Consider the following 27,668-nt stretch of genomic DNA (forward strand, 5'->3'; position numbering starts at 1 on the left):
TACACATCCTTGAGGTGATCGCACTGTGCAGCTAAGGCTGAATGCCAGTAAGTTCATTTGAAAACACATCCACGCACACGTGATTGACTAACCCATGAGCAAGGCACCAAGGCTTTATGGAGACAGGACAGTCTCTTCGGTAAGTGCATAATGAAAACTGGATTTCCAATGGCAAGAGAATGTAATTGGACAGTTTTCCTATAATACATACAAAAATTAACCTGAAATTGTACAAAAACTTGAGTATAAGACATAAAGTGTGAACTCTTAGAGGAAAAGATAGGGAAGCAACTCTTTGATGTGGACTACGGCAATTTGTTGGGTTTTGACTAAAACATCAAAAGCAAAAATAAGCAAGTGGAATTGGTTGAAGCTAAAAAGTTTCCCTACAGTAAGGAAACCCATCAAACAAATGAAAAGGTACTGTGCAAAATAAGGGAAAATTCTTGATAATCAGATATCTGCTACACAGTCAGCACCCCAAACAAATAAGGGGCCAGCACAATTCAGTAATAAAAACTAACCTGAATCAACTCAAAAGAGAAAGATGAGATATCTTAACAAAAGAGAACCTTTTTTTCTGACTTAATGGTACTGTGAGAGAAACAGAAAGGCCCAGACATTGATTTCATGCTGACAGCAACTTGATCCAAAGGCAGCCAGGATGCCCCATGAGAAAGATGAGAGATTGAAGGGTTTGTCTAGGCCTAGTAAGTGGCAGAGATAGATTTGCACCCAAGTCATCCATCCAAAAGTAATCAGCACACGCTATGACTAAACTAGACTGTAGTCCAAAGCAACCTCGGCCATCGCATGGCATATCACATGACACCATGCCACCTGCATGGCTTGAAAATACCTAGTAGAAAATCTTTACTAGACATGTGTAACAAGATGCTCAATGACAAATATGCTTGTTGAGAATGGGGAAATATTTTTTTCTTCTAGAACTTTCCATAAAATACAACTGAAGCATTTAAGGTTCATCAATATCTTTAAGTGCTTTAAAAATCTCCAAACTAAACTCATCTGTAAATTAGATGTCTCTTTTGTAGGAACACTTAAAAGAAAAGAAACAAGGGCTTGAGAACTTGATATGAGCTTTTGCTGGTAAAAGGACAGGTAGAGGCAAAAATGCATTGGTTGGTTGGCATGCTTGCTTGCTAGCTTGAGACACACATGCTAATTTCAGCATGTGGATTAAATCATGTCTCGGGGAGTTACAAATGACTCACATTAGGAAATTTACAGGGTGCGCTGGAATGTCCCAAACACTATATCATTAACTATGTGCAGCCAAACCATGCCATCCAGCTTACTGTGCATGTCTCTGTCACTTCTGTCTGTAGAGACCCCATGAGATTCAGGATGTACGAACAGAGAGTTAACCTCAAGTGTAAGGGAAAATAGTGTGCAGAAAAGGTAACCGATGGGGAGAAAGGAGGGAGGGAGGGAGGGAGGGAGGGAGGGAGGGAGGGAGGGAGGGAGGGAGGGAAGGGAGAAAGAGAAGAAAAGCAGGTAGAGACAGAACAGAGACAGAGTCCATAGGATAACAGGTTCCTCTGGCTTCTTTGACTATATAACTTTGCATGAATTCCATACATCCATTTATCTGTACCATTTCTGGAGCTGAATATGGAGGTTTTGAGGGGAATAAAAGCTTGTGTTCATTTTCACCTGATGCTTTCTACTGAACCTTCTACCTGGGAAACAGAATCAGTAGATAAGCCTGGGATATTTTGAACATTTCTCTACAAAAGAAAGTAAAAAGCTCAAATGTTCCATACTTTTCTTGACATCTCCATAGTCAATCCATATTAAGTATAGGTGGGCACACATGTATGTGCTCATTGTGTCCCCAACACAATGAGTGGTATTGTGTGTGTGTGTGTGTGTGTGTGTGTGTGTGTATGAGTGTAGGTGTGTATGTGTCTGTGTGTGGAAGCCAGAGACCACGCTCTGGTGTCTTTCTTCAAGTACCAACTACCTTGTTTTCTGAGCAGGGCCTATTGATTGTCTTGAGGCTAGCTGACTAGGCTAGGTGGGCTAGCCTGCCAGTGAGCCTCAGGGACACACTTTTCTCTTCCTTCCAGCACTGAAATTAGAAATGCGTTCCACCACATCTCTCTATTTTACATAGGACTGGGATCACACAGGCCTTCTTCGTGTTTGCGTGATAATCACTTTATTAAGCCCACTCCATAGCTCATCCAATCTATATTAATAGGGAAGAAAACCTGCTCAGACAAATCTATTGTTCAGGAAGTCAGACTCAGCACAATGCCGCGCACTTCCTCCTGTCTCATAGCTGTTGAAGACTCAACCCCAAAACTTCCCAGAACCTCTTGTTGCAGTAGGAAGAGCCAAGGACCACTACCACCCCCTCCACACACACACTATATAGTTCACTGAGACTAAAAAGATTCAAGACAAACTTCAGCCCTTTGGGGACGAAGGTAATTTAGGTGCAAGACATTTGAGTACTTTCTTCCTGGAATGTTTATGCTCAAGGAAAACACCTTGAGTAGATTCACAGAGTCAAGGCCCTTTCTTATCAGAACACAGCTAACACTGTTTTAATTGGAGCAGGTTGGTGTGGTCAGAAAATGCTGTCATCATCAGACAGTCTGGAGACCAGTTCCTAGTGGTTTTGATTCACTCTGATGTTGGAAGAGACTTGGCTTTCCTGAACCTCACTTTCCTATCTTTAAAATGAAGAGTATAACCTCCGCCTCAGCAGGCTTCCAGAGTGATTTTAGAGGGTGCATGACTCACCTGATTAAACAGAAAGAAATCACAGTTTTTCAAAGGAGCACGAACGGGGCACACACACTTGGAGGAGTCAGCTACCATGTGACAGCCTGATGCTCAGGTGGTACATTCAGTCCCTTACCAACACTATGCCACATCTGTTTCCTGGCTCTGAAGCTAAGATTCCTTTCACTCTGTTGTCCCAAGCTATGTCCTGTCTGCACGGGGAGTCAACCTGCTCTGTGTACAGCTGGAAGGAAAAGACGACTGTTCCATTTTGAACTTCATCTTCCCGTTTTCATCCCCCAAGAGAGACCTTTGGAGTGGAGGAAACGGTTCCATTGGTAACACGTTTGAAGTACAAGCATGAGACCTGAGTTCGGATCCACAGCACCTAAGTTAAAGGCGAACAAATAGACCCAAGTGCGAACTCCAGGTTCCGTGAGCGACCATGGCTCAAAAGTCAAAGATGGACAGCAATGTAGGAAGATAACTGACGTTGACCTCTGAACTCCTTGCACATGCCTCTACCGGTACATGTATGCATGCCTGCATGAGCCCTCTCTCTCTCTCTCTCTCTCTCTCTCTCATCCAGTAAGGATCAAAGGTGGTTCACACTTCTCAGTCTTGTGTTGCAATGGCTCATGTCAATCCTTGTTTCTCTCACAGGATCACATCACCAGGAGATGCTGCTCTTAAGGGGCCCTTTCATGTGACAAAATATGCTGTGTAGGAAAAATTCTCCTAACTTAAAGCCATTTACCGAATAACTGAAGCTGCTGCTTCACCAAACATATCAGCACTAGTGGGCTGAGATTCATCTCGTGAAGTCTGCAGAAGAAATGTTAACAGGGCAGGCTCCTCTCTGTACTTGAGACCCTCTCGGAGCCCTAAGCCAGACTTTTCTTTATTGTTTAGTAAGCTTTTTTAATGAAATGTACTACTCTTATTATAGAGGATTCCAAATAGGATCTAAATCACAAACCAATAAAAGAAAATTATTGGGCTGGGTATCTAAAGTTACTACCTAGAGGCTACTCCAGTGTGGTATGTATAAATCTCTAAACAGTTAAGTAGAATTGTCTTTCTGGTTTTTGGGATGGACGCCAACAGCCATTTCAGTTACAACGGAAGGAAAATATTTTAGTGCTGAGCTTTGTTCGTTCAGTAGGCATAAAGAGAAATGGCGCTCCCCCACTGCCATTTCGGAATTGAGAGAGAATATTGTGGTAATGAAATGCTATACGGGAGCCGCTGAAAAAGTGCTTCTCTGGTTTCAGAGAGCGAGGCTGGGTGGGAGGAAGCGTGCATAGGTGTGTCTGCAATCCGCGAGAAGCAGAAGACGAGCAGAAAGTGGGATGGGCAGGTGTTGACGAGTAGTGACATGGGAGTCGGGGACAGGGTGAGCTGTGACTCTGATGGGAACTCCAGATGTGGGAACTCCAGATGTGCAGATGCTCGCCCTGCACTGGCCACACCGCATCTCTAGACACAAAGACAGCACAATTCAGGAAGGATGTGAACACTTCCACTGAGAGACCCCATGACCCCTGTCCTGCCAAACACCACAGCTCTCCCTCTGGAGCAAGGCTACGGAACATATAAAATGCAGACCCCCGTGTAATAAAAACCCAGGGAATTCCAGAGACCTCAGTTATAAAGGACCACTGGGCTCATCTCGTTTAATCTGCCTCTCATCACAGAGATCATGGTGGCCAGCAAGTTTCCTTTAGCACATGAACAGAAGATGCTCACGATCCCTGCAGATCCTGTTCTGTTTCCTGAGATGACTTCCTTATGTTAGGTGAGAAAATGCGTTCTTTTTTTCATTATGAGCTGATGGTCCTGGTCTTTGTGCCACGGGACACAAGTCACAACGGACCTTTTAACCTGCTCATGTCAACCATTTGATCAGTGGCTTGTTGTCACAGTTTCCTCATCCTGGATGTCCCCTCTACACCAGTATTGTGCCTGTCCTTTTCCCCCTTTCAACTCTTTGTGGCTACTGAAATACCCTTCTGTTGAAATAATCATTGCTCCCAGTGAATTAGACCTTCACCAGCAAGAATGACCCAATCCCTCCTTAGTGCTAGCTTGCGAATGAACAGTCAGATGCTCCTACTGGATTCCTTCCTGTGAGTTCTGTCCCTGAGCTCCAGGTTGACAAAGTCCTCACGAAGACTGCACTTGCCATCCAGTGAGGTGAAGATCCCAATCCACAGCACCCATCCCAAGGGGAATACAGAAGCCACTATGGCTTCAGATAACGAAAGATTGTGCAAACAGGGATGCGCACATGTGTGTGTGCGTGCGTGTGTGCATACATGCGTGTGCATGCTTATGTGTGTGGGATGACTGAAGTAGGTGTATTAAGGTTATTTTCATCTACATAGTGAGTTTCATACAAGACTAGAATACATGAGACTGTCTCAAAAACACAAAATAAAGCACAGAATAGAGGGGAACATTTTAAATCCAGAGTTTAATTTTTGTGCTCCTTACTGGTATTTGGGGGATCTGGACTCAGCTTATGATTCCTCAGCGACAACCAATAGTTCCCTTGGCCTCCTCTATCTTAAGTGGTCCTCAGCCCCTCCTCTGTCCCTATCTATGTCCGCTCCTTTTCCCGGATATTCTCTATCGTTTCCACAGTGTAACAAGAGACCTTATCTGTAGGTATGAGAGGCTCCAGAATTCAAGGGGTCATTTCCCCCATCAGTTTTCAGCACCACCTGTATGTTCCATCGGGTTCTTGAGGTGATGAACCCTGTCTGAACTCAAGCCTCCCGCCATGGCTTTCTCCTCTAGCCCTGCAAGTCCCTGGGGTGACTAGCACCTCTGACCTCAGTGAGGATGCTAGGGAGAAAGCTCATCCGTGCAGATGCGCAGTGCAGCTTGTTGCAACAGTGCAGCTTTTTACAACCTTCCTGCTTTTTAAACGTCACAGCCCCAACCTTCCTTCTAGATCAGTGGTTCTCAACCTCTTGTCCTGACTCCTTTGGGGGGCCAAAAGACCCTTTCACAGGGATCCCTAAGGTTAGGAAACACAGACATTCACATTACACAACAGCAGCAGCCTTACATAGTTACAATACATAAACACTAGCAAAATTACAGTTCTGAAGTAGCAACAGAAATAATTTTATAGTTAGGAGCTATATTAAGTGTGGCAGCATCAGGAATGTTGAGAACTGCTGCTCTAGAGAAACACATTCTGTCCAGTGTCCCAGAATCCTCTTCCTTTTTGGTTCTAGATAATGCTTTGTGGGGAATGCCAGATCAATCTTCTTAAAGCACAAGGCCAATTCAATCACTGTCTTGCTCTGGAACCTTCTGTAGCTCCCCAGTGTCCACTGAATTTTTTATATCATTCTAGCTTATACACACATATAAAATTATTTAACTCTTCCTAATCCAAAACTGAAGAAATTATTTAAAAGCACCATCTGCCTTTAGTCTTATTTCTCTCTATTATCAAATATGTCGCACACTCTAGCCAAGTTGCGCCGGTCAGTGTCTCTCATATGCACCCCGTGCCTCACCTCCTTGTTTCCCCCCACCTCTCTCTCTCTCTCTCTCTCTCTCTCTCTCTCTCTCTCTCTCTCTCGTTCTTTGTTTTCCACCTGCTGCAATCTGGGCAGTTTTTCCAAGTGCTCTCTTTGCTCACGAGTATTTGTATATGAAAAGGTCAGACCAGGAATGGGTTTCATGCCCACCATCTCACCAGCAAAGACTACCACACAGTCTGGGGCACAGCGGGTGCTTGTGGAATTGGACAGACTCGTATAAGACATGAAGCACGAATCACACAAGTGCGGAGCCTACAGCAGGAAGGGAACAAGGAAGGCCCCATAAAACTAGCATCTGAACATAGCCCAGGCATTGAAACGGAAAGGGAAAGCTTCCTACAGAGCTCGGCTTGCTCCAGGCACAGAACCCTGCTGGCTTTGGGGTAAGCACACTGTAAAGCTGGATCTCATCTGTGTCACCTCTCAAGGCTGTGTCCGATGTAACTAAGACCTGCACTTATCACTTAGAAAGGATGACAGAAGCAACGTTGGCAAAAAGAGCCAGTTGGCAGGAGACACAGTTTGATGCTCCCACATCATTCCCCTGGCACTTTTTTCCTCCATTTGAGATTTTTTCTCAAGTCCTGAGGAGGTAAATATGATCAAAAATATGCCAGGAAAAGAGCTACACATGTGTAATTCAGGCTAGCTGGCCCATCCATGATCCACTGGCTGTTTCTCCCAGGTTTGCCTCGCACCTTGCCACTCAAGGGCTGGGACCGCAGGCACGTCCAACTGCATCCAGCTGTGGAAGCCAAATCAAACTCAGGTCATAGGCTTTTTACCAGAGGAAGCGTCTCTCTGGCCTGGGGGATGCTGTTTCAACTCTGATGGGTCTACTTGGGTATTACCCCACTAGAAACGGAAGAACATCTGCATTCTGTCAAAGAATGGAATCCTTTATTTTATCTGAACCTCTCCATCCAAGGCCAAAGAACCTTCTGCTCTTCACAGACGCTGAGGTAACAGTGCAGGCTGTGCAGCCAGCTGTATGGTTCCTCTTGGTCCTCACTGGTTCAAAGTGATCAGGACTAAGTTCTTTCCCTTCTTTCCCCACCCGTGCCTCCTCCTTGAAACCCACTCCCAGATCCTTATCCATCCTCTCGTTTTTATCCACTGTCCTCTGCAACTCTTCTCTGTGCTTCAAATCCACCTCCATGCCCGCCTTGCTCTGCTCTGCCACCCCAGAGCTGCACACTAAGCCCCATCCCATTTTACAAGAAGCCAGGGTCAAGCTGTATCTTTTCCAAAGATGGATTTATAACTGCCCTGTTATGCCAAATCTTTGATGACTTCTCCCAGTCCAAACCCATATTAAGACATGAAGCTACCTTCCCAGGCTAAGCAGCCCAGTTACATAGCCACTAGCCACACAGAACCATTTCCTATAGTTTAAAGGTGAAGTGAATCCCCCTCCCCCCGCCCGCTAGGCTCCTGTGTTTACTCACTTGTCCCCTAAAAGCGGCACAATTTGAAAAGGCTGTGGAATCATTAATAGGTAAAGCCTTGCTGGGCAAAAATCGCTGGGGGCGGGCCTTGGAGTTTTATAGCCCATCGCACTTCTTGTTCCCTCTCTGTTTCTGGACTGCAGGTGCCATACGAATGACTGGCCTATTCCTGCCGCCAGGCCTTCCTGACCGTAATGGAATATCTCCCACCAACTATACGCCAGAACAACCCCTTCCTTCTTTCAGTTGCTTTTTGCCGGACATCTCGTCCACAACAGTAAGAGCAGTGGCTGCTACTGCAGTTTCACTTTGTTAAAGTGCGAGGGCAAGCCCAGCCCCTCCATCATGTTCACACCAGGTCCTTCACAAGAGCTGCTTAGCCGCATGCGTGCAGTGTAGGCCCACCTGTCACCTCTTCTGAGAAGACTCCTGAAGACGTGGGAATAGAGGGGAAAAAAGCACCCCCTCCCATGCTAAGCATCCCTGGTCTTCCTTGCTTTATATTGTCATCTCCCTCTACCCACTGAGCTCCTCCTTGCTAGTGAGAGGCCAAATCCAAGCCATTTTTGTCCTACAGAGTGACTGGTACATGGGGGTGGGGGAACCACATACTTATTCCTTTCTTTTCCTTAAAAGAAACCTTGACCTAAAGCAAAAATAAGATGTAAGATGCCTATTTCACATTATTATATTTTTTAAAAAAAAAAAAAAGCAGCTCTACCGCAGTCTCTTTATAGGTCCTGATCCCAGAGGCCCTCTGAGAAGGAACTGGGCTCTTTCCAAGATCAGACTCCCTTCCTGTCTTTTAGAACCAGAGCGAAGTGGGCTGGCAAGAGGCACTATTGTACCAGCTGATTTAAATTGAAGTGTTTTCCCCAGATAAATGTGTGCTAAATAATACACCAGCTCTCCAAGCCAAGGGAAGTGACAGGCACTCTGTAAATAAAGGCACTTAGTTGCTGGTAAAGAGCTGTAAAGTGGTTCCGAGTTGATGTTTGCTGACCAGCAAGAAGCAGCTTCACCTGCTTTATGTAATTGTCACCGCAGCTTTGCCTGCTGTATATTAAAACTGCATCTCATAGACCCAAATGTCACATTGGATATACCATCCCACATGGAAGATGCCACCTTCTGCTGTAATTGTTTTTGACAACCAGCCATCACATCTCCTCTCTTTTCAGAAAGTGTCTGGTGCAGAATCCCTACGCTGGGTCAGTTCTGACACCATGTGGGCTAGAAAAGCGGCGATAAAGGGGAAGGTGAAGGGAAGCCAAGAGTAACACGCCATGGCAAGTGCGCAGACACAGATCCTCACCACAGAGGCTGGGCTCCCTCAATGTCAGTATGCCCTTTTCTTGTTCAGCTGCAGCACTACAGAACAACAGCCCGCATGAGCACTCTGCCACAAGAGCACAGCATTCTCCTCCGTCCACATGTCTGAACCCAGCTGGGTTCTGGAGAAAGAAAAGCATGGCTCATGCGTGGGTCAAGGCAGTTGTGGGGTTTTGTCAAGGACCACAGGACACATCATGATGAAACTGGCCCAGCGGGTGCTAGAAACCTCTTTGGTTTTCACTCAGGGGATGTGAGATCTATTTCCCAAAATGCAAAGAGCAGCATGATGCCTTTGTTGCCTGTAATTGCAGCTTCCCCTGGAGTGTGGACCTGTCAGATACCTCGGTGGAGAAGCAAGTATGAGGCCGCTGGGGATACGAGCTAGTCAAAGAGGTCTCAGAGAGGGGAAACAGTAAGGACATTCAGCTCCCCTATCTAGTGCATGGCCAAAAGGAACTCAAACAACTGGGTACAGGGTGAGCTCCAGAGGTAAGCAGTGGGAGGAGACACTTCTTGCTGTTGGAACTGCCACTGGACCACTGCTCTGGGGATATCAGAGTGATGGCCAGAGCCCAGTAATGGGGTAGGAGATGACAGAGTGAGAGAGAAAAATGGAGTTCTTGGCTACCAAGTGATGTGGGATTCCCCTCCGTATGCTGTGAATGTGATTGGTTAATTAATAAAGAAACTGCTTTGGATCTATAGCAGGGCAGAACTTATGTAGGCAGGAAAAACTAAACTGAAGGCTGGGAGAAAGGAGGCAGAGTCAGAGAGAAGCCACATAGCCCACCAGAGACAAATGCTGGGAACTTAAACCCAATAAGACACAGCCACATGGTGATACACAGATTAATGGAGATGGGCTAAATTAATATGTAAGAGTTGGCCAATAAGAAGCTAGAGCTGATGGGCCAAGCAGTAATTTCATTAATATAGTTTCTGTGTGGTTGTTTTGGTTCTGGGCAGCGGGAGCTCCTTCTCGCTATTCAGGATGCATAGACATCCGGATCAGAACTTCTGATTCATATGGTGCCCTTTTCCTTCATCTCCCCCAAGTAGTGGGAATGTTAGGTATTTCTAAGGTCTTTTTGATACAGGTACCAATCCCTTTGGAGAGCACTGTCTTCATGACTTAGTTACCTCCTCAAATTCTCACCTTTCCAGACTACCCTATCTCAGGTTAGCATTTGAATACACAAACAGTTGAGAGTCCAGAAGTCAGACCGCCTCAGTGTGTGCACTTACACACACAAAAGAAAGACATCCCTTCCTTCTTCTGAGAGAAAAAGGAATGTCTCTTCTCCCTCCATATCTCTTGCTGGAACTTATTCCCTTTGCTTATTCCTGATTTCCTTACTATCAAGGCCTTTGAGCATAGGGGGAAGGGGGGATTTTGTGAGTTGGGATATTATACAGAATTTGAGGTAGGATGAAGCTTAAAGGGAGCTGGATGGAACATCTTTGTAACTACACATGGGTGCATTGCCAAACATCTGCAGACCTTGGGGTCATCATCATACCGAGAGGACACAGACAGGCAGGTGGAAGGAAGGGCTTCCCTGCCTTCTTCTGCTCTCACTGTCTCTACCCAAAGGGAGAACGGTTCCTTTCAAGCCTTTCCAGCTCCTTCTCTATTCTCTCCCAGGACAGGAGGCATGTCTGAACTAGTTGATCAGCGTGTTCAGTGCACTGGGTTTGTTAGTGTGAAGATTTCAATAACTTTAGAGCAGCTTGTACCAGTCACCCAGGGAGCTCATTAGAATGCAGACCCGACAGGTAGTTTAAGATGGGCCATGAGAAGATGCATCTCCAACAAGCTGCCCTAGGTGATGTTCACACCAGGGTGAAGGCGAGGAAGACAAATTAAAGAGCAGGGGCTTAAAGGCAGGTACCACATACCAGCTTGTTGACTTCACCTCCAGGAAGGTGAGTTTACTATCTTTCCACATCCTTCCTCCCCAGTGCTTCCCAGGCAAACTGGGAGGAAGAAAGTTCTATGTCCTGTGTGTGCAGCCTGGCAGAACTTAGAGTCTGTTTCAGGGCCTTGACATGTTGCTCTCTTGCATGGCTGTGCCAAGGTCTACATTTGGGAGTATCAGGCATGATGGTAGAATGAAGAGGCAAGGTTGTGTCAGAAAAAAAATGGAAGCAAGAAGAGACTCATCTAGAACAAGAGACTGAGTCAACCTTCGAAGAGTTGCAGAAACCCAAGTCAAGGAGGCCCTGATTCCCCATTCCACAGGAAGAGCAAAGAGGGGGCGTTACAGCTGTATCTACAGCTGCTGTGAATGGCAAGACTCCCCGGGGAAGGCCTGAACCTCTTCTCCCAGAGCCCAGCAACAAGGCCACTGACTCTCTGGACACTCTTGCAAGAGTAGCTTTGAACATCACCGCTGCTTATGGCCCCCCTGTAAGCATTAAGGCCTTTCCTTCCCTTTCACTTCCCCAGTCCCTCCTCAGCACCCCTCTTCACTGGCCAGCTTTCCCGGATGGCAGTGCACGGAAGAGAGCCTGCAGCAGGGAGCTTTACAGGTGCTGCCGTGTCTTGGCCATGCTGAGCAGAAGCTAGATGTGACTGGTAATGCTGGGCTGCTCAAAGAGAGCAGAACACCAAGGTCTTAGCTCCACAATGCAGTCAAGCTTCCAGAAAGGGATGCTTGTGAAGGCCACCCACCAATAAGGAGCTTCCTGCCCTAGCATCTGCAGTCCTCACCGGCTTTGCTTCTCGGAATGATAGGGCTCCAGTTCAGCAGTCAACCATACCCATCCAGCAGGCCCTGCATGACCTACACAGAGCTGTCACACAGAGGAAAATACTTCATCTCCTTTCCTTCCTGATCTTGAGGCCCAAGGCCACTCATTATGGGGTTACTTGCTGCGCTGATTCCCTGAGACTACAACAAGGCCTCTCTACTTTAAACCACCTGTCCAAACTTCCAGAGTAAATGACAGGGAAGATTGGGGCCAAAAGAAAAGGCAGCTGTGTGTCACTTAAGGTCTCTGTGCCTCCTACAGTAAAATGCACAGGCCAACAAGCATCATTCCTTGCTACATGACTTCAAGTATTCTCCTCATCCCTACTCTTTAGAGATCTCCAATCTTAGGAGTCTTGGATGTGACCCTAACCGTAGCAAAGCTTAACACTCCCATTTAAGCTCCATGGAAAAGTACTCACAGGGAAGGGACGGAGAAGTATACAGCTAGCATCTTTAATTGCTCTGGCACTTAGGCAGTGACCCTGGTCATACACCCCTTTGTTTGCAATGGCCAAGAGGGTGATTATTTAAAAACTCTTTTATTGCATGAAAAGGCAACAAACTGGAGGGAGGAAGACATACAGCAGGGTTCAGGTCTACATCTCCAGATGGCAGGAAGAACAGATGCTCCTCTCTTAGCCATTGTGGCGACCACAGGTTTCACTGCCAGACAGGCTGATGTGAGCCTCTTTGAATTACTGAGTGAAGGATATCCCTCTTGCCAGCCCCTGTCCCCCATAGGCACAGCAGAGAAGTATTACAGGCTGTCCTTACCTTGGGAATTAGCCTGCAAGACCCCGATGCTGTCATCAAACTGCATAGATTTGATGTTGAGTGACGCCAAGATGCATTCCTTGTCCTGAAGCGAAGTATCATCAATATTATTCTGATTGGCTGACAGGATAACGCACATGTCACAGAGGTTGATGTTGACAGCCCTTAAATCAGCCCGACTTAATGGCGTACCCTTTGGCATGGGGGTGGAGAGAGAGAGAGAGAGAGAGAGAGAGAGAGAGAGAGAGAGAGAGAGAGAAAGGGAGGGAGAGAGAGGGAGAGAGGGAGGGAGGGGAGGGAAGGGGAGGGAAAGAAGAAAAAAATAAAAACAAATTAAAGATTGAGCTGGAGCTTTGGGACATTATTTAACAAGTATCTTTTTTATGTCTTGACATTAAGCTGGCCTAACTACATTTCAGGGAATAAGGGCTGCACGCTAATCTAAAGGGTAGTCGGTGCTGATGGCAGCATTTCAGGCCAGCTCTCAATACTCAATCAAGCTATTACTAACAAACGCGAGACGAATAATGCCAGGGTCTCCATCTTCCTCCTGCCTGGAAATTGTCTTGATTTAAGTAACTGTCCTGTGGCAACCTCTGCCTTTCAGAACATAACGAGGGGGTGGGTTTCAAATGCCTGTTTATTTAATAGCAGGTCACTTCTGTCTCTGGCAAAAGACAGCATATCCGATTAGAATTTCCAAAGCAGCCATGGGGAAATCAGCAAAACAGGGTGTGATGAGGTGGGCTCCTGGCTCTGCTCAATCGGAAGGCTGCAGGAGCCAGTGGAATCAGTGTGCATTTGCAAAGGAGAGAGGACAAGCTTAGGGCCGTAAAATTTTATTTCATATTTTTCAGTAATTAAAAAAAGCCAAGGAAACTACAAAATTATCCGACAACATAAGATTTTGGACATACCTATATAGTCGACACGTGGACTGCAAGGAGAGCCAGAGCTAGCCCTCCATATACCCACTGAGAGGGAATCATCTCCAAGATAAAGGAAGAGTAACTGGTGGGAGGTGGGGTCGAGAACAGTCTAAAAGTACAGCCTCATTTATTTGAAAAAATGAAGCTGTTTGAAGTAAAAATTATATATTTATAAAAGTATGCAAATTCAGAGAAAACTCAGGAAAAACTATACACTAAACTAATAACAGTAATTACCTCTGGGAGAGGAAAGGATGAAGTGGAAAGTTTGCTTTTGACTTTATATACTTCTATATTGTTTGAATATTTTATAACAAGAACAGATTTGTATATTACTGGTGTAATTAAAAATAAATAAGCCAGTAAACAGAGATTTAAAAAACCCATGACAATGTGAGACAGTAGAAAATCCTTTGCAGACCCAAGGTTGATGATGGAGAGCCATCACAGATATGATAGGACCAGCATACTTACACAGTGTCCTCCCAAGGACGTCCCAGTAGAACTACCTGGACCATCCCGTTTCAGAGCACTCAGCAGCCATACAGCATTATTTTGTGGGTCCCATTGAGCCATTAGCGTCACTGATATTCTAGATTTATTTAAAGTTTTCCTTAAAATCGGATATGGATACACCAGTTGCCTTCAGCCTACAGCCTGCATTAGTATCTGCCAGCTGCTGTATGTATCTCCTCTGGTTTCTATCACTGGATGGGCTTGGGAAAATAGGACTTGGATAGTACCATGGAGCCCATCAACTCTTTCTATGACTCAGTGGATGTCAGGATTCCAGGGCTCCTAAATATTGCTACCAAGTGGAGCCACAGAGTAAGGGCAAGTAGGGCCATAGGTACAAGAAAGGTCCTGGTCCAGGTACTTGAGCAGTACCTTGAGAGAAGGAGAGAAAAATCATCTTCTATGATCTCTTGGCACAACATTAAGTGTGACCAACTTTCTATATCACATTGCTATGTATAAACGGCAGCTGTCTATATCCATATTCTCTTAATTTTCACCTTATAGGAAACTCAGCATGTCCAGTTGTAGACACATGAGTTCTAACGACAAGAATACCAATGACACCCACAGAAAGCTTTTGCGTTTCTATCAGTTGCTCCCATTTGAATGACACAGTTTAAACAATGAAGACACGGACCAGACTTATAATGTACCTGTGCTTAAGTGTGCTAGATTTGGGGGGATTTGCAAAGGCTCTACAAATAGGAGACTCATCCCGACTTGTAGAGGAAGGTGAGTAAATGGGCATGGGGCACACAGAAGGAAACACACACGTATGCACAAATACCAAAGGTCATACCACAAGCCCCATCTATATACACATACATTCATGCATCTAGCATATTAGTTCGCTTTTAACAGCGCTAACTTCAGAGGTCAAGGGATCGCATGGAATAGCACATGTAAGATGATAATCACAGAAAGGTATAATCAAATTGACCATATTTCTGAATCTAGCAATGTACATACAGTATATGTGTATGCTCATCCAGGGAGTGAATTGTAACACATGACTGTCTTCAACTACATGCATACTTAAAGCCATCAGGTTTGGATCCTACATCCAAAGGAGATATGCTTAATGCTTCTTGCACTTTTTGATCCATATGGGGTATTTGTACCAAGCATTATGGGAGATACATATGGCTACAATGGAGTGCGGACTGTAGACAGCTCCTTATAGATTCTTTAACACATTATAGTGCTTAGCTCTTGTTGCTGCATTACTGAGGCTCTGGAAGCTGATAAACAGTAGAAAAACCTAAGAGGTTGCATATCCCTAAATACTATAAATTAAAATTAACGAAATAGTTGGAGGAGCCAGGCAGTGCTGACACACGCCTTTAATCCAAGCGTTCAGGAGGCAGAAGCAGGCAGATTTCTGTATATTCAAGGCCAGAACAGCCAGAGATACATTGTGAGACCTTGTCCCGAAAATCCAAAAAGGAAAAAATTATTAGAGGATAGGTAATATTTTCCTGAATTTGTGACATAGACAACCACATAAAATTTTGAAAAGAATAATATTCTGTAAGTTTATAATTTGGTGGAGAATATATTGTCTTTTGAAAGTGGCTAGTTATATGACTTTTAAATCATTCATCTCATACCTTCACATTAAACAATGGAGTTCCAAATTGTCTTTTGTAGATTGGTGTCCTAGTGATCTTTGTAATAAATATTATATTATACATTATAATGTTTAATATATTATAATTATACATTATATATAATTATATTATACATTATAATATTATACATTACACGTATATGCATATATGTTTGCATATGTACACATATACACACAAAGTCATGGAAAATAAAGGGTGGGCAGAGGTTGGTCCACAGAAGAGGTTTCGAATTTCATATAGTGGATTTAATTCTCCCCTTTATTTATTTGGTCAATATCATAAGGAAGATGCGACAGATCAGCATTTTTCTAAGAATTAACCCCATCAAATTAAAATGCCAAAAGGAATCTTATCAGTGAATTCTCGATGTGTATATCAAAACAGGGCAACATTCTAAATTTCACCTAGGAAAGAGGATTTAGACACAGGTATGGCTAATGCATGCGGTGGTAGCTCAACTTCACCCCTGGCAGGAGGCTGTACTTGGCTGCAAATTCCTTTTAACAAGGCCTCCCAGGGTTCTGACTTTCTTGGCAGAGCACAGGAGGACTGTTGCATCCTCAGGCCTGAAACCACATGAAGGAGCAGAGGCAGGATCAAAGCTTCAGCAATTACAGCCACCTGGGATTCCCTTTTGTGAATGAAAAGATGAAGAGCAAAACATCAAATAGTGTGACCTTGACTTACAGGCAATATGGACACTTTGGGGAAGTTGTGCAGTGTTTCCCACTCTCGCTTGAGGTACTCGATGGAGCCCACAAACACAATGTGTTTGAGCTCATGGTAGTGAAAATTGCTAGCACGGAGCGGCATCACCAGGTTCCGGAGGCCAATCAGGGCTGAGCTGACATCCCCAAAGATACAGACTACAACATGGCCACTCAGGACAGTCATGGCGGCTTCACTTCGAGTCTGTAACAGAGGGAAGTGCAAGACTATCAGAGAGGAGAGCTCACAACATCAATATAAAAATAAAAAAGCAGCATTTGTGCAAAGGAGAAAGTTAGTATTGGTTCTGTGCTTACTATGTTCTATTGGTGTGATTTAGGTATGCTCTGGGTGTCCCCCACGGGCCCATTGTTATCAAAGTCTTTGTCTCCGGGGTGGCATTACTATAAGGCAGAAGGCCTATGAGTTGAAGCCACACCTTACTGGAGGTAAGAGAGTTCTCATGTGTCCTCTTGAGTTCTCCAGAAATGATCAGTATGAAAAGAGCAAACCTGGACAAACCCATCTCATTCCTCTCTGGTGATGTTTGCTTCTACACATTCCTGCTGTGATCATCTACCACCCAGCAACCTTCGCAGAGACCAGGCAAATGGGGCAGACTTTGAACCTCTTCAAAACTGTAAGCCACCTTTTCTCTTTATAAGTTAGCTGTCTCAGGTATTTTATCATAAAACCACAAAGATATCCAACACAACTATTATTTGTGCTGCAATAAAACAAATGTTTGATTTAGTTCACAATAACAGAAAATAAGCTATTCTTCAATAGCAAATATAATATTGCACAAGGTACCCTTTCTAATGGACAAAAGTATACTGGGGGAAAGGGGAGGAGGACAAAAAGATAAAACTCAGCTTGCCATATGAGTCATTTTATAATACCATTTTTTTAGGAAGTCAAAAGGTGGTTTAAACCTCCATCTCCATCATGTTAAAGAGCATATAAATTTTTCTGGTAATTTTAGTGTATACAGTAAGTATACATGCAGAGAAAGCACCATTTTTTCCTTCTTGATTCTATTTACTGTTAAAGAATATATAAAATAATACTAGCAAGGCTTATAAGACAGCTATTATTCCTACTTTGGCATTATATGCATGTTATCTATTCATCTCTAATTTGAGCAAGGGCATATACTATATATATTTATCTCATAAATTCCTGTACACATATACCCACACATTACCACCTTATTGAACAACAGATTTAAGAAGTATGTGCCATGTAGACCTTTGAGCAGGAGACAGTGTATATAAGTCTTTAGGAGAACAAAGAGAAGAAAAGGGATGTTTACATATGTGGGAAGGGAGGCCTTAATGTTCATGGCACGGTTGATAAAATGAGATGCTCTTTTAGAGCCTGTAGTGAAGGTGATGATTGAATGGTCCTGCTCATGGGTTTGTCTCAGCTGAAGTGCAGGGTTCTCTTGTAAGATGTTTCAGTGAGATGGCACAGTCCATCCCTGTATCAGTAGATAGAGTGTGACATCTGAGGCCAGAGGCTAGCTGCTCTGGCCTGTAGCCTTGATCTGATAACACCTCACAAGCTTCTAGACATCCACTGAGTGAAAACTAGCTTTTAAAATTCACAATGACTAAGAAGAAAAACAAAATTAGAAATATCATTATGAGTGACAATAATATGAAATTCACATCCCAATAAAGTTACATTGGGACACGGTCAACTCAGAATGTTTAGGTATTTCCCATGGCTACTTTCATGGAAAGTAGAATTGACAGTTGTGACAGAGATCGTATGGCCTGCGAAACTTAAATCACTGAATATGCTCTTCTATAGAAAAAGCAGCCGGGCAGTGATGATGCATGCCTTTAATCCCATCACTTGGGGAGCAGAGGCAGGCAGATCTCAGTGAGTTCAAGGCCAGCCTGGTCTACAAAGTGACTTCCAGGAAAGCCAGGGTTACACAGAGAAACCCTGGAGAGAGAGAGAGAGAGAGAGAGAGAGAGAGAGAGAGAGAGAGAGAGAGAGAGAGAACATTAACCCATGTTCAGACGTTGGGGTTTCCTGGATCATTCCTAGAAAGGCTTGCCTTATATAAACACCCACAAGTAGTCATTACAAGGGTCTAGAGTTCAATCAGTGAAGATAGAGGCCAATGTCTTTCCCCAGCCCCAGTCCTGGATCCACAGGGGTGATAAAGTAAGGAACACGCCTATGTAGGGGAGGACATAGGACCCCGATTATCCAGAAAATACAAATGGCTATCTGTCCATTGCTGGTCTACTGTTGGCCATCCAGGTGAAAAGAACAAGAGACCGAGGTCAGGATGGGGGTGGTGCTCTGATTCTCCTTCTAGTCAACACTTCCATCCTGCCTGCCATCTTCACTCACTGCATGCTCATAAGGCCTATGGGGCTCACAGTAGATCGGGGGAGGCATATTCATGCCCACTGCACATATCAACCTCTGTTTGATTTAATCCTGAGCATTGATCAAGGTATTGATTGCTTAAATGCCAATATTGTAATTCATGACAATGTCAGGGTTATTACAGTAACCCCTGAGGAGAGGAGGAAGCTAGCTTTTATTCTCTGGTTGTTAGGATAAAGCAGGAGCTAGCATCATTGCTGCTTTCCCAGAGTAGAAGGGAAACCTGAGACACAAGCTGTAAGACATTTCTCATGGAAAGTGACCGAGGAGGCTCCCAGCAACTCTTCCCACCTTGTGGGGAAGACAAAGAGTTAGTCAGTCAGGTTGCATGGAAGCCCTCTGGGGTTGTTATCACTGAAGTTCCTGAATGTTTTCAAATGGCCTTGTCACCTAAGAAGCTAGTTCTCAACAGGGAAGTGCAAATGGGGTGAAGAATAGAAGCTGGAAATCAAAAATGCAAAAAAAGAGCTAGGCACCAGCTGGCAGATTGGTCCACGCACAGAAGCTAGCCTTGGGATCTTAGGTAGGTCTGGGGCAACTACCAGTTCTTTAGTCTGCCAGAGCTATACCCCCAGAGGGAGGTGTAAAGGTGCAGTCCTGCACCTCAAGTCTGATTTGTCCACGCTTAAGATCCAACAGAAAAAACAGGCATTTCTCCATGCACCCTCCGCCAACCCCTTCTGAGTAGGTTTACTTATACTTGATGGGACATCCCTGACTACTTTAATCCACGAATCTAAAGAATCTGAGTTCATCCCACTTAGCTCAGAAAGTTTGTTTTATGGTTCATTTTATATTTCCTTTCCAAACAGAGGACTGTCTCTTCTATATCCGAATTGCCCAAAGCCATTAGATTCCAGCACTCAGAGGATAAACGGCTTGTATAAGCATCTTCACACAAGTGCGGCATCCCATTCTTCTCATCTACCCACTGGATGAAAATTCCATCTACTCATTACTACAGAGAGGGTTTCTTGGATCCTACTGATCAGTAGCACCTTGGACTCCATCCTTCCCAGGATCCTTCTTTATTTGCTTCACCAAGCCCTCGCTCATACCTAGCTTGTTCCCATGGACTCACTCGTCCCCCACTGGCCTTCCCTCTGCTTCACTAGAATGAAAGTTCTGCACATCATCAGAACAAGAACAGTACCAAACACATGGTGTGTTTGCATCAATGCTTCCTCAAGTGATGCTACTTTTTTCAGATGAATTTGTCCTCCCTAAATTCCTTCCTTCTATAAGGGGATACTAACCACATGTCAATTAGCACATTTTCTGTAGATCATTCTGAACCCAGGTGAAGCACACAGCATATCATTAAGCCATAGGTGAGCAACTACAGAGACTCTAAGTGGTTAGAACTCTCGCTCCCCTTCTGGCAAATCAGCAGCGGCTGTTTGCTGAGCATTTGACTTCATGTACTGTAGCCTGCAGTTTTCACAACTCTGAAAACCTCCAGCACAATGCTATATTGGCTCACAATGCTCATTTACAATTCATTTGAAAACACACACTGGCTAACATACAGTGGGGGAAATCTAGTGGATTAGCACACAAAACAATTTTAAGCACCTGGAATAGTCCTTGTTAAGGAAGGGTGGTCCTAAAATTGAAAATGATAGTATTTTCCTAGCTGAATATGGAGTAGGCCCACAGCCATCTGGGGATTAGACGCACAAGGGAAAAAGAGTCCTGTCTGACTGGCCTTCCTGACTAGCAATCCATTTTTCATGGATTAGCAAAACAATAAACTCTAGGGAAGCCTATGTAGACATTAAAACCTAAAGTCATTACCAGGACAAACAGAAAGAGTACAATGGATTGCTATCTGTGCTAAGGTTCCTGGGACAAGACAGGAGAAGCCTGCTATTTCTACAGATGCTCACAAGCCAGCGCTAAAGCAGTACTCTGAGATCCGGATGGTGGACCACGGTCCTGCAATGGCATCCTCAGCAAATGCACTTGCCTGTCTGTATCATGTGCTAAGGACTGAAAACGTGTTAGTTAAGAAGCATGACTGTAGGTCTGGGGAGATGGTTCGGTTGATAAAGTTAACTGCCACATAAGCTTGAGAATCTGAGTTTGATTACTGGTACCCACACTAAACATAAAAATCTGGAGACAGCTGAACCAAGCTCATGGAAACTTATGAACTCTAGACCAACTCTGTGGAGCCTCTGTGGGACTAAACGGGGCCCTCCGTATGTGGGAGACCGTGGTGAAGCTCGGATTATCTGAGGGGTCCCTGGCAGTAGGACCAGGATCTATCCCTGGTGTTTGAGCTAGCTTGTTAGAGCCCATTCCCTATATTGGGATGCCAGGTCCAGGCCCAACGCAGCAGGAAGGGGCTTGGCTCAGCCTCAACTTAATGCCCCAGACTTTGTTTACTCCTGATTGGAGTCCTTGCCCATTGGGAGGAGTAGATGGGAGGGGGGACCGAAAAACTGGGTTAGAATGTAAAATAAAACTTTAAAAAAGTAAAATAATTAAAAAAAAAAAGCTGGATGTAGTGGAGCATGCTGAAAATTCTAGTGCAAGGGAGGTGGAGACAGGATCCCCAGAGAACCGCTGGCCCTCCAGTCAAGCTGAATCGCTGAGCTCCAGGTCCAGGGAGAGACCCTGACTCAAAAGAGAAAGTAGAGAATGGTTGAGAAATATACCTGATATTGGTCTCTGGCACATGTGTGTGCACACGTGCAAACACACACACCAAGTGCGCGCATGAATATACATATACCAAAAAAAACCCCAAAATTTATTATAACAGAAAACAATGCAGTTAATATTACGAGAATAATCATGGCACTAACAACAGGGAAGCAAGGCGGTGCCTCTGTGGACTTCCACAATCATGAAGTTAGAGCAGTTCCCATCGTCTCCTCACAGTGCAATGTGATTAAAATGCACTGTCCGACAACTGGCCTAAGGCCATGAAACTACCAGATGGCAGAGCCAGATGAAGACCAGGAATGGCACGCATCCCTCCTCCCATGAGACCGTGTGACAGGACATAACCACTACTATTGTCCTGATGAAAATGTAGAGATTGAAAATTCTGCTCCTGAGAGAAAAATTAATAAAATTCTCCTCTAAGTTTAAGTTCTGATCCGAGACCTAGTCACTTCGATCTTTGCTCAGAATTTTAGTTATCAAAAAATAGCTATGCCAAGTTACAGTGGATTCCACTACTCGGTCAGGAAATCTTTACTCTGAGCAAAAGTCATCAAGCCAAGCACAGGGGAAGGACACCAATTGCACATTCCCTTACTCACCAGGATGACTTTCTCGATCTCCTTGGGTGCACACCAGTGAAACATCCCAGTGGAGTCGTACTTCTTCACATTGGAGTCCATGTTGTCAATCTGATCATTGCCAGGGATTAACAAGGGGTCATGCCTGGGGAGAAAAGGCAGGAAACCCTAAGTGGAAAATGCGATAAATAATAAATGCAAAGGTTCCCCGAGTTACATCTCAGAGGAGATGACAGATGCCGAGAAAGTGACTGTCACCAATGGCCATCTTCCTTCTCTCCTGCAGAGCATGTCCCCTGAAAGGCAGCTGCCCCAACCACACACCCCTCTGGATGGCACTTGACTTTGTCAGGTAGTAATTCTGCCTTTCTCCTGCCTATTTTGTAAATGCGCTTCATGTCACTTTGTGGGGTTAGCTTCACTTTTTATGATTATCTCATTCCTTGTTGTCTCATTTTACTAGCGATCCAGTTTCCCCAGCACACACATACACACACACGCACACATGCACACTCACACACTCATACCCCAAAGAGTTGCTATTAGCATTGGCAATGAAGAGGAAGGAATAGGAATAGAGCATCATGCTGGCTGACTGGCATCAGGATGGAAAGCCAATTACTCGCTCTTTCTGACTACAACTTCTGACACGATGCTCTTCGCAGTAAAAGCTTTAACAGGCTGCACTTTAAATATTTTAGCAATTTGCCCAATCAGATTTTGCTCTCCCCAGCTGAAGGCCTTTAAAGATTCAACAGCGTGTCACTTCGGAGCAGATTGACTACCAAATGCCCACATCTGGAATACATGATTTCAATACTAAACAACACCCTCTCTCCTCGCCTTGACAACTGTATTTGTGCTTAACTGTCCAATGACAGGGCTCTGCATCCCCACCTTCAATTCCCAAAGTAGCATTCCTTGGATGAGAGCCTCAAGCTCTGATGCATCTTAATAAACTTGTTTCATACTCTGAAGACTACATCCACTCCTTCTGGAAGAATGGCTGTATAGAAGCTGCCCCTAGAGTGAGTTGGCAGGGTCTAACTGACAACCTTTGGAACTACAATGAAATCAGGCAGCTCTACCATGCCCACAGCATAATAAACAAGCCCTCCAGCTCAGGTTATAGTCATCATCTGTGGCTCTATCTTTGATATGGTCAGCCACTGAGCGTGTGGCAAGGTCTTGTTGGCAACTGCAACAACAAACCACATAAAATTGAGATATTATCCGAGGCAGATCTATCCTGCAACAAAATTATCCGTAAGCAAACTTCGACCAAAGACAGAAACAGATTCAAATTTCAAAATGATATAGTGTTGTGATGTTACCTTTAAAATGATCTATTTCAAACATTAAAGAATAGTATTCATTTAAGCTTTTATATTTCTCACCAAGACATGCCTCGTGTTTCTCATCTCTGTGCTCGGAATATAAAGGGTAGAGCAGCAATCTCTCCAATCTAGTCTAATGACGGAATTAAGCTTTTGGATCTCTAGCATGACCTGTCTAGTACGCCTTCCACACACAAAGATAGAAACTCGGTGTGTGTTTTTATTCTCAGCGATTTGCTTTGAGGCCACAGCAAATGACAAATGCCATGTGATGAGATCCTGTGGAGCCATCTTCAAGGAGCATGCTAGATGACTGCAGGAACTGTCACATCTGATCTTTAAAGGAACAGAACGACCCAATTCAGAGTAGCGTTGCAGTGGCCCAGTTGCTGAGAGGTCTTCAGGGGTCATAGAGTACTAGGACACCTTTCACATACAAAGCTGTGTCCAAAAGTGCTAAAATAAAGGTCAGTAAGATTGATCATTGGGTAAAGGTGCTGGCTGTGCAAGTCTTGACACTTGAGTGTGATCCCTGGAAGCCGTGTAAGGTGTATAGAGAGAAACGACTCCGTGCGGTTGTCCTCTGACTGCCACACACAAACTGGCATTTGTGTTCCCACACCTACATACCATGAATACACCCATGCACCCCCCACAAAGTAAATAAAAATAAAAAAAACATAAATGCTAAAAAGGGGCAACTATTGATTCAAATACTGATTTGAACGGGTCACAGAACATGACAAAAGCATCATTTGATGGTCTGGAGACAAAGAGGTGGTGGTTAGTGGGTAAAGAGCTTGCTATACAAGCATAAGAACCTAGCTTCAAGTCCTGGCTCCTATAGAACTGCGGCTCATGACTGCTTCCCCAGAAATGAAGGAAGAAGACAGGCGGGTCCAGGGAGCTAACTGGCCAGCCAGTACACCCTAGTTGGTGAGATTTCTGTAGAGACCTGTATCAAAGACTAAAGGGGACAGCAATAAAAGAAGACATATGACCTCAAGCTCTGCCCTCGACATGCACGCACAGGGGTAACCACCCCCAACGTTTACATACACATTCACACAAAATACACACATACACACACACACACAGATACACACACACACACACACACACACACAAACACACACTTTAGTACATGAGGGGCTTTCTTATTCACCTTTGAGAAATCTTGAATAGTTCCATAGATATCCAGCATCTGTCATAGGTAGGTGTACAAAAGCTACCATAAAGAAGAGGGTTTAGAAAGTAAAGTCTTTTTTTCAGCCCTTGAAGAACATGTTTTGGGTTGCAAGAGAATCTTAAACTTGCACTGAAGATGGAGTCGAGTTCATATTCTTTTGTCCTTATTGTTGGTGGGAAAGAGGGTATTGTCTTAAATTTCAAATGCCTGGGACCCACTTCTAGTGCATTTAGATCTTAAAAGATAGTCAGGACCATATTCACATATTCCCAGGTAAGCTGAAGGTAAAACAGGGAGGCAAAAATTCATTGAAAAAGAAATATGCCCTGGGAGAGAGGTTGATGTGTTTTGGCTTGGAACAATACATTTACTCTTGAAGGTATGTCTGGGTAAGAATGCCCTGTAACCATGGTAGAAAAGGAGAAAAATGGATGGACAATTGCCCATCACTGAAAGAAAAAAGTGACAATAAATGTTAATTATAAACTAACTAAGGATGGACTTTAGGGAAAGCACCTAGGGTTTCAAGCCACGATTTGTGCTCTAACATTCAGAATCATGCAGCAAGTCTCCGGGGAGCATCACATAGACTCTGTCCTTCACATAGCTCTCTGAGTCTAGCCTAGATTTCACCAAGGATGTCCCACAAAGGGTCTGATTTGAGAAACATGAACACGAACACACAAACACACACATAACACACACTAAAGAAAAAAGAAAGAAAGAAAAGAAGAGAAAAGAAAAGACATCTCCCTGAATGAATTTACTTTGGAGAACAGACAGGGCACCTGGAATTCCAACTTTGGTCTCTTTAATCAATAAAGTTATCAATAAGCATGAGATCCCTATTCTAAGCCAGCAAAGGAGGATGTAACAACGCCAAGGGAAGGTTCACATGTAGCAAGAAAAAAACATAAGTCAAAGGTCATGGTACACTAGGGTGTGTGCTATAGTAAATTAGCATGCAAGACAATGTGGCTGTAAAGGCTTTAAGAAACGACCTGTTTGTTCCACATTGGTTAGTATCAGGGAAGTTAGGAGAGGGAACAACAAAGCAACAGTTGACCCCCTAAGACAAGGGTCATAGGAATAGCTGACAAGTGGTGAAAAGTGAGTTAGTGTTGTTCCACCAGCAGCCATCAGGCGCCACTCAAAGAAATGAGGTCTAAGCACCACCAAAAGTGGTGGTTGGTGACGTCTGGTTTTCTGCTGCTTAACGTAAGCCACAGAAGCCTGAGGGACATTGTAGGAAATGTTCTTAGACGTGTACTGGCAGTCAGCAGAGAGATAAGCCAATTGACCCAAGAACAGAATGACTCACGACATCAGGTAGACCCAGCAGCGTGCTTCCAAAAAGGAAAAATGTTACATAAAATAGAATATTGAAAATGAGTTCTTTTGCAAGGTACAAGAGCTAGGGCTCTTAGGGGTGACTTACAATTGCTGGTGAGCTTAGAAGACCTTCAGGTTTGAAGCAGTAGGCTCTCCTTGGGGAGAGATTGGGCCACTGCTGAGCTGAGAAAGGCTAGAAGGCAGTGGATAGGTAAAGAAAGGTTTCTGGAGAGTGGGGTCAGAAGCACTGAAGACTGATAGATTTACAGTTCCATTGAAGGCTATGGTCCCTGGATTCTGCTGTGAGGGGGTGGTGGTACTGGAGTGTGATTCATTCCAGTGGCATGAGAATATAAGATTATTCTGGGCCAGACAGGATGGGCTTCTTTATCATGTAGGTCCCTCTAGCTGTTATTCTTTTGCTCTGGTCCCTTTAAGGGCAAGCCACGCCCACTCCCAGCCACTTCTGACCTCCTGGTCACCATCTTAACTCTCTCTCTCTTCTGTCCCCGTCTCTCGGCCTGTGCACGTATCTCTCTTTGTCTCTATGTTTTTATGTCTCTATGTCTCTCTATCTCTGTCTCTCTGCCTCTTCTTTAAGTAATAAATGTTTAGCTTTATGTTTAGCCTTATGTCTATTTGCTATTATCTGCCACACCCGCCTGCCTGCTCTCCGGGCCGCATGGCAGGACCAGCCTGCCACCCTGGGGACCTTGCAGAGACCCACAGCCGTTCTTGTCGGACTAGGGCTGCTCTGCGAGCCTGCCAGGGAATATGCCAGCATTAAACAACAACACTAGCAATATCAAGTGTTTGTCTTTGAATGATGGGTGTCTCCAGGGTCAGGGATTCCACAAATTGTTCTTCTGGAAGAGAGCCTGTGTTTATGCCATTAAGCACACCAACCGACATTGGTGTGGTCCAGGTAGATCAGGAGGAACCAGGCAGGTTGCTACGCATGTGAAAGGAGGTTCGTAGGAAGCCTCTCTGAGCAAGGCTTCCAGCATCTTCAGCTTGCAGGATAATGATCACAGGTACTTATGAAGACCTTCAATAAATTCAATAAGCTCTTTGATACCTAGTGAAGCTCATGACCAACACTCAACAGTAGCCCCTTTCATGTAATGAAATTTCCAACTTACATAGCAATCCACAACTCTTTTAGAAAGCTCTATAATTAATCCAAGGCACATTTGTCACTTAAGACATGCCAGAGCCTTTGTCTTATTTTAAAGGGACAGAAAGTGGATGTGATGGGTTACAGCTGCAGCTGCTAGCTCACTGCTGTGCGCAGGTGTGCCATTTGTATGTTAAGATCCTCACCCTGAGTACCCCAGAATACGACCAGATTCTGAGTTATGCTATTTATAAAAGTAAGGAAGATTACTAGGGTGGGGCATCACTTGTTTTTTTATATATATATATCAAGAGTGAAGTTTTAGACTCAGACATTGACAGAATAAAAGCCACAGTAAAGTATTGGAGAAGGAAAGAGATCAACAGATTGGGAAGAGAGGCTAAATCAGTTCCTTCTCCAGGAACTCAAAAAGAATCAGTCCTTCTGAAGGCCTGACCTTGAACATTTAGCCGCCAAAACTTTGAGAAAGAAACTTTCTGCCGCTAATTACACAGCTCTACTTGAGTGGTAATGTTTATTGAACTTTAACCTGCATTGGAGTACGATACAAACGACAGCCTAACCCTAGAGAGAAGAGGAAGTTAGA

At 44.4% G+C, this 27,668-nt stretch overlaps 1 protein-coding gene across 16 annotated transcripts in view; it reads right to left on the minus strand.

The window, feature by feature from the left end:
* The window catches only part of Kcnma1 (potassium calcium-activated channel subfamily M alpha 1), a 720,864-nt gene that overhangs the window by 65,869 nt on the left and 627,327 nt on the right, over positions 1 to 27,668 (minus strand). For all 16 annotated transcript variants that reach the window (XM_085698388.2, XM_085698387.2, XM_085698389.2 and 13 more), the window contains 3 exons: positions 22,108 to 22,231; positions 16,400 to 16,624; positions 12,634 to 12,826 (listed from right to left, as the gene is read on the minus strand). In XM_085698388.2, coding sequence (XP_085554514.2) covers positions 12,634 to 12,826; positions 16,400 to 16,624; positions 22,108 to 22,231 — 542 coding nt within the window. The remainder of the gene's footprint in view (positions 1 to 12,633; positions 12,827 to 16,399; positions 16,625 to 22,107; positions 22,232 to 27,668) is intronic.

The sequence above is a fragment of the Myodes glareolus genome, chromosome 12 (assembly GCF_982192425.1).
Source record: "Myodes glareolus chromosome 12, mMyoGla1.1, whole genome shotgun sequence".
NCBI lineage: Eukaryota > Metazoa > Chordata > Mammalia > Rodentia > Cricetidae > Myodes > Myodes glareolus.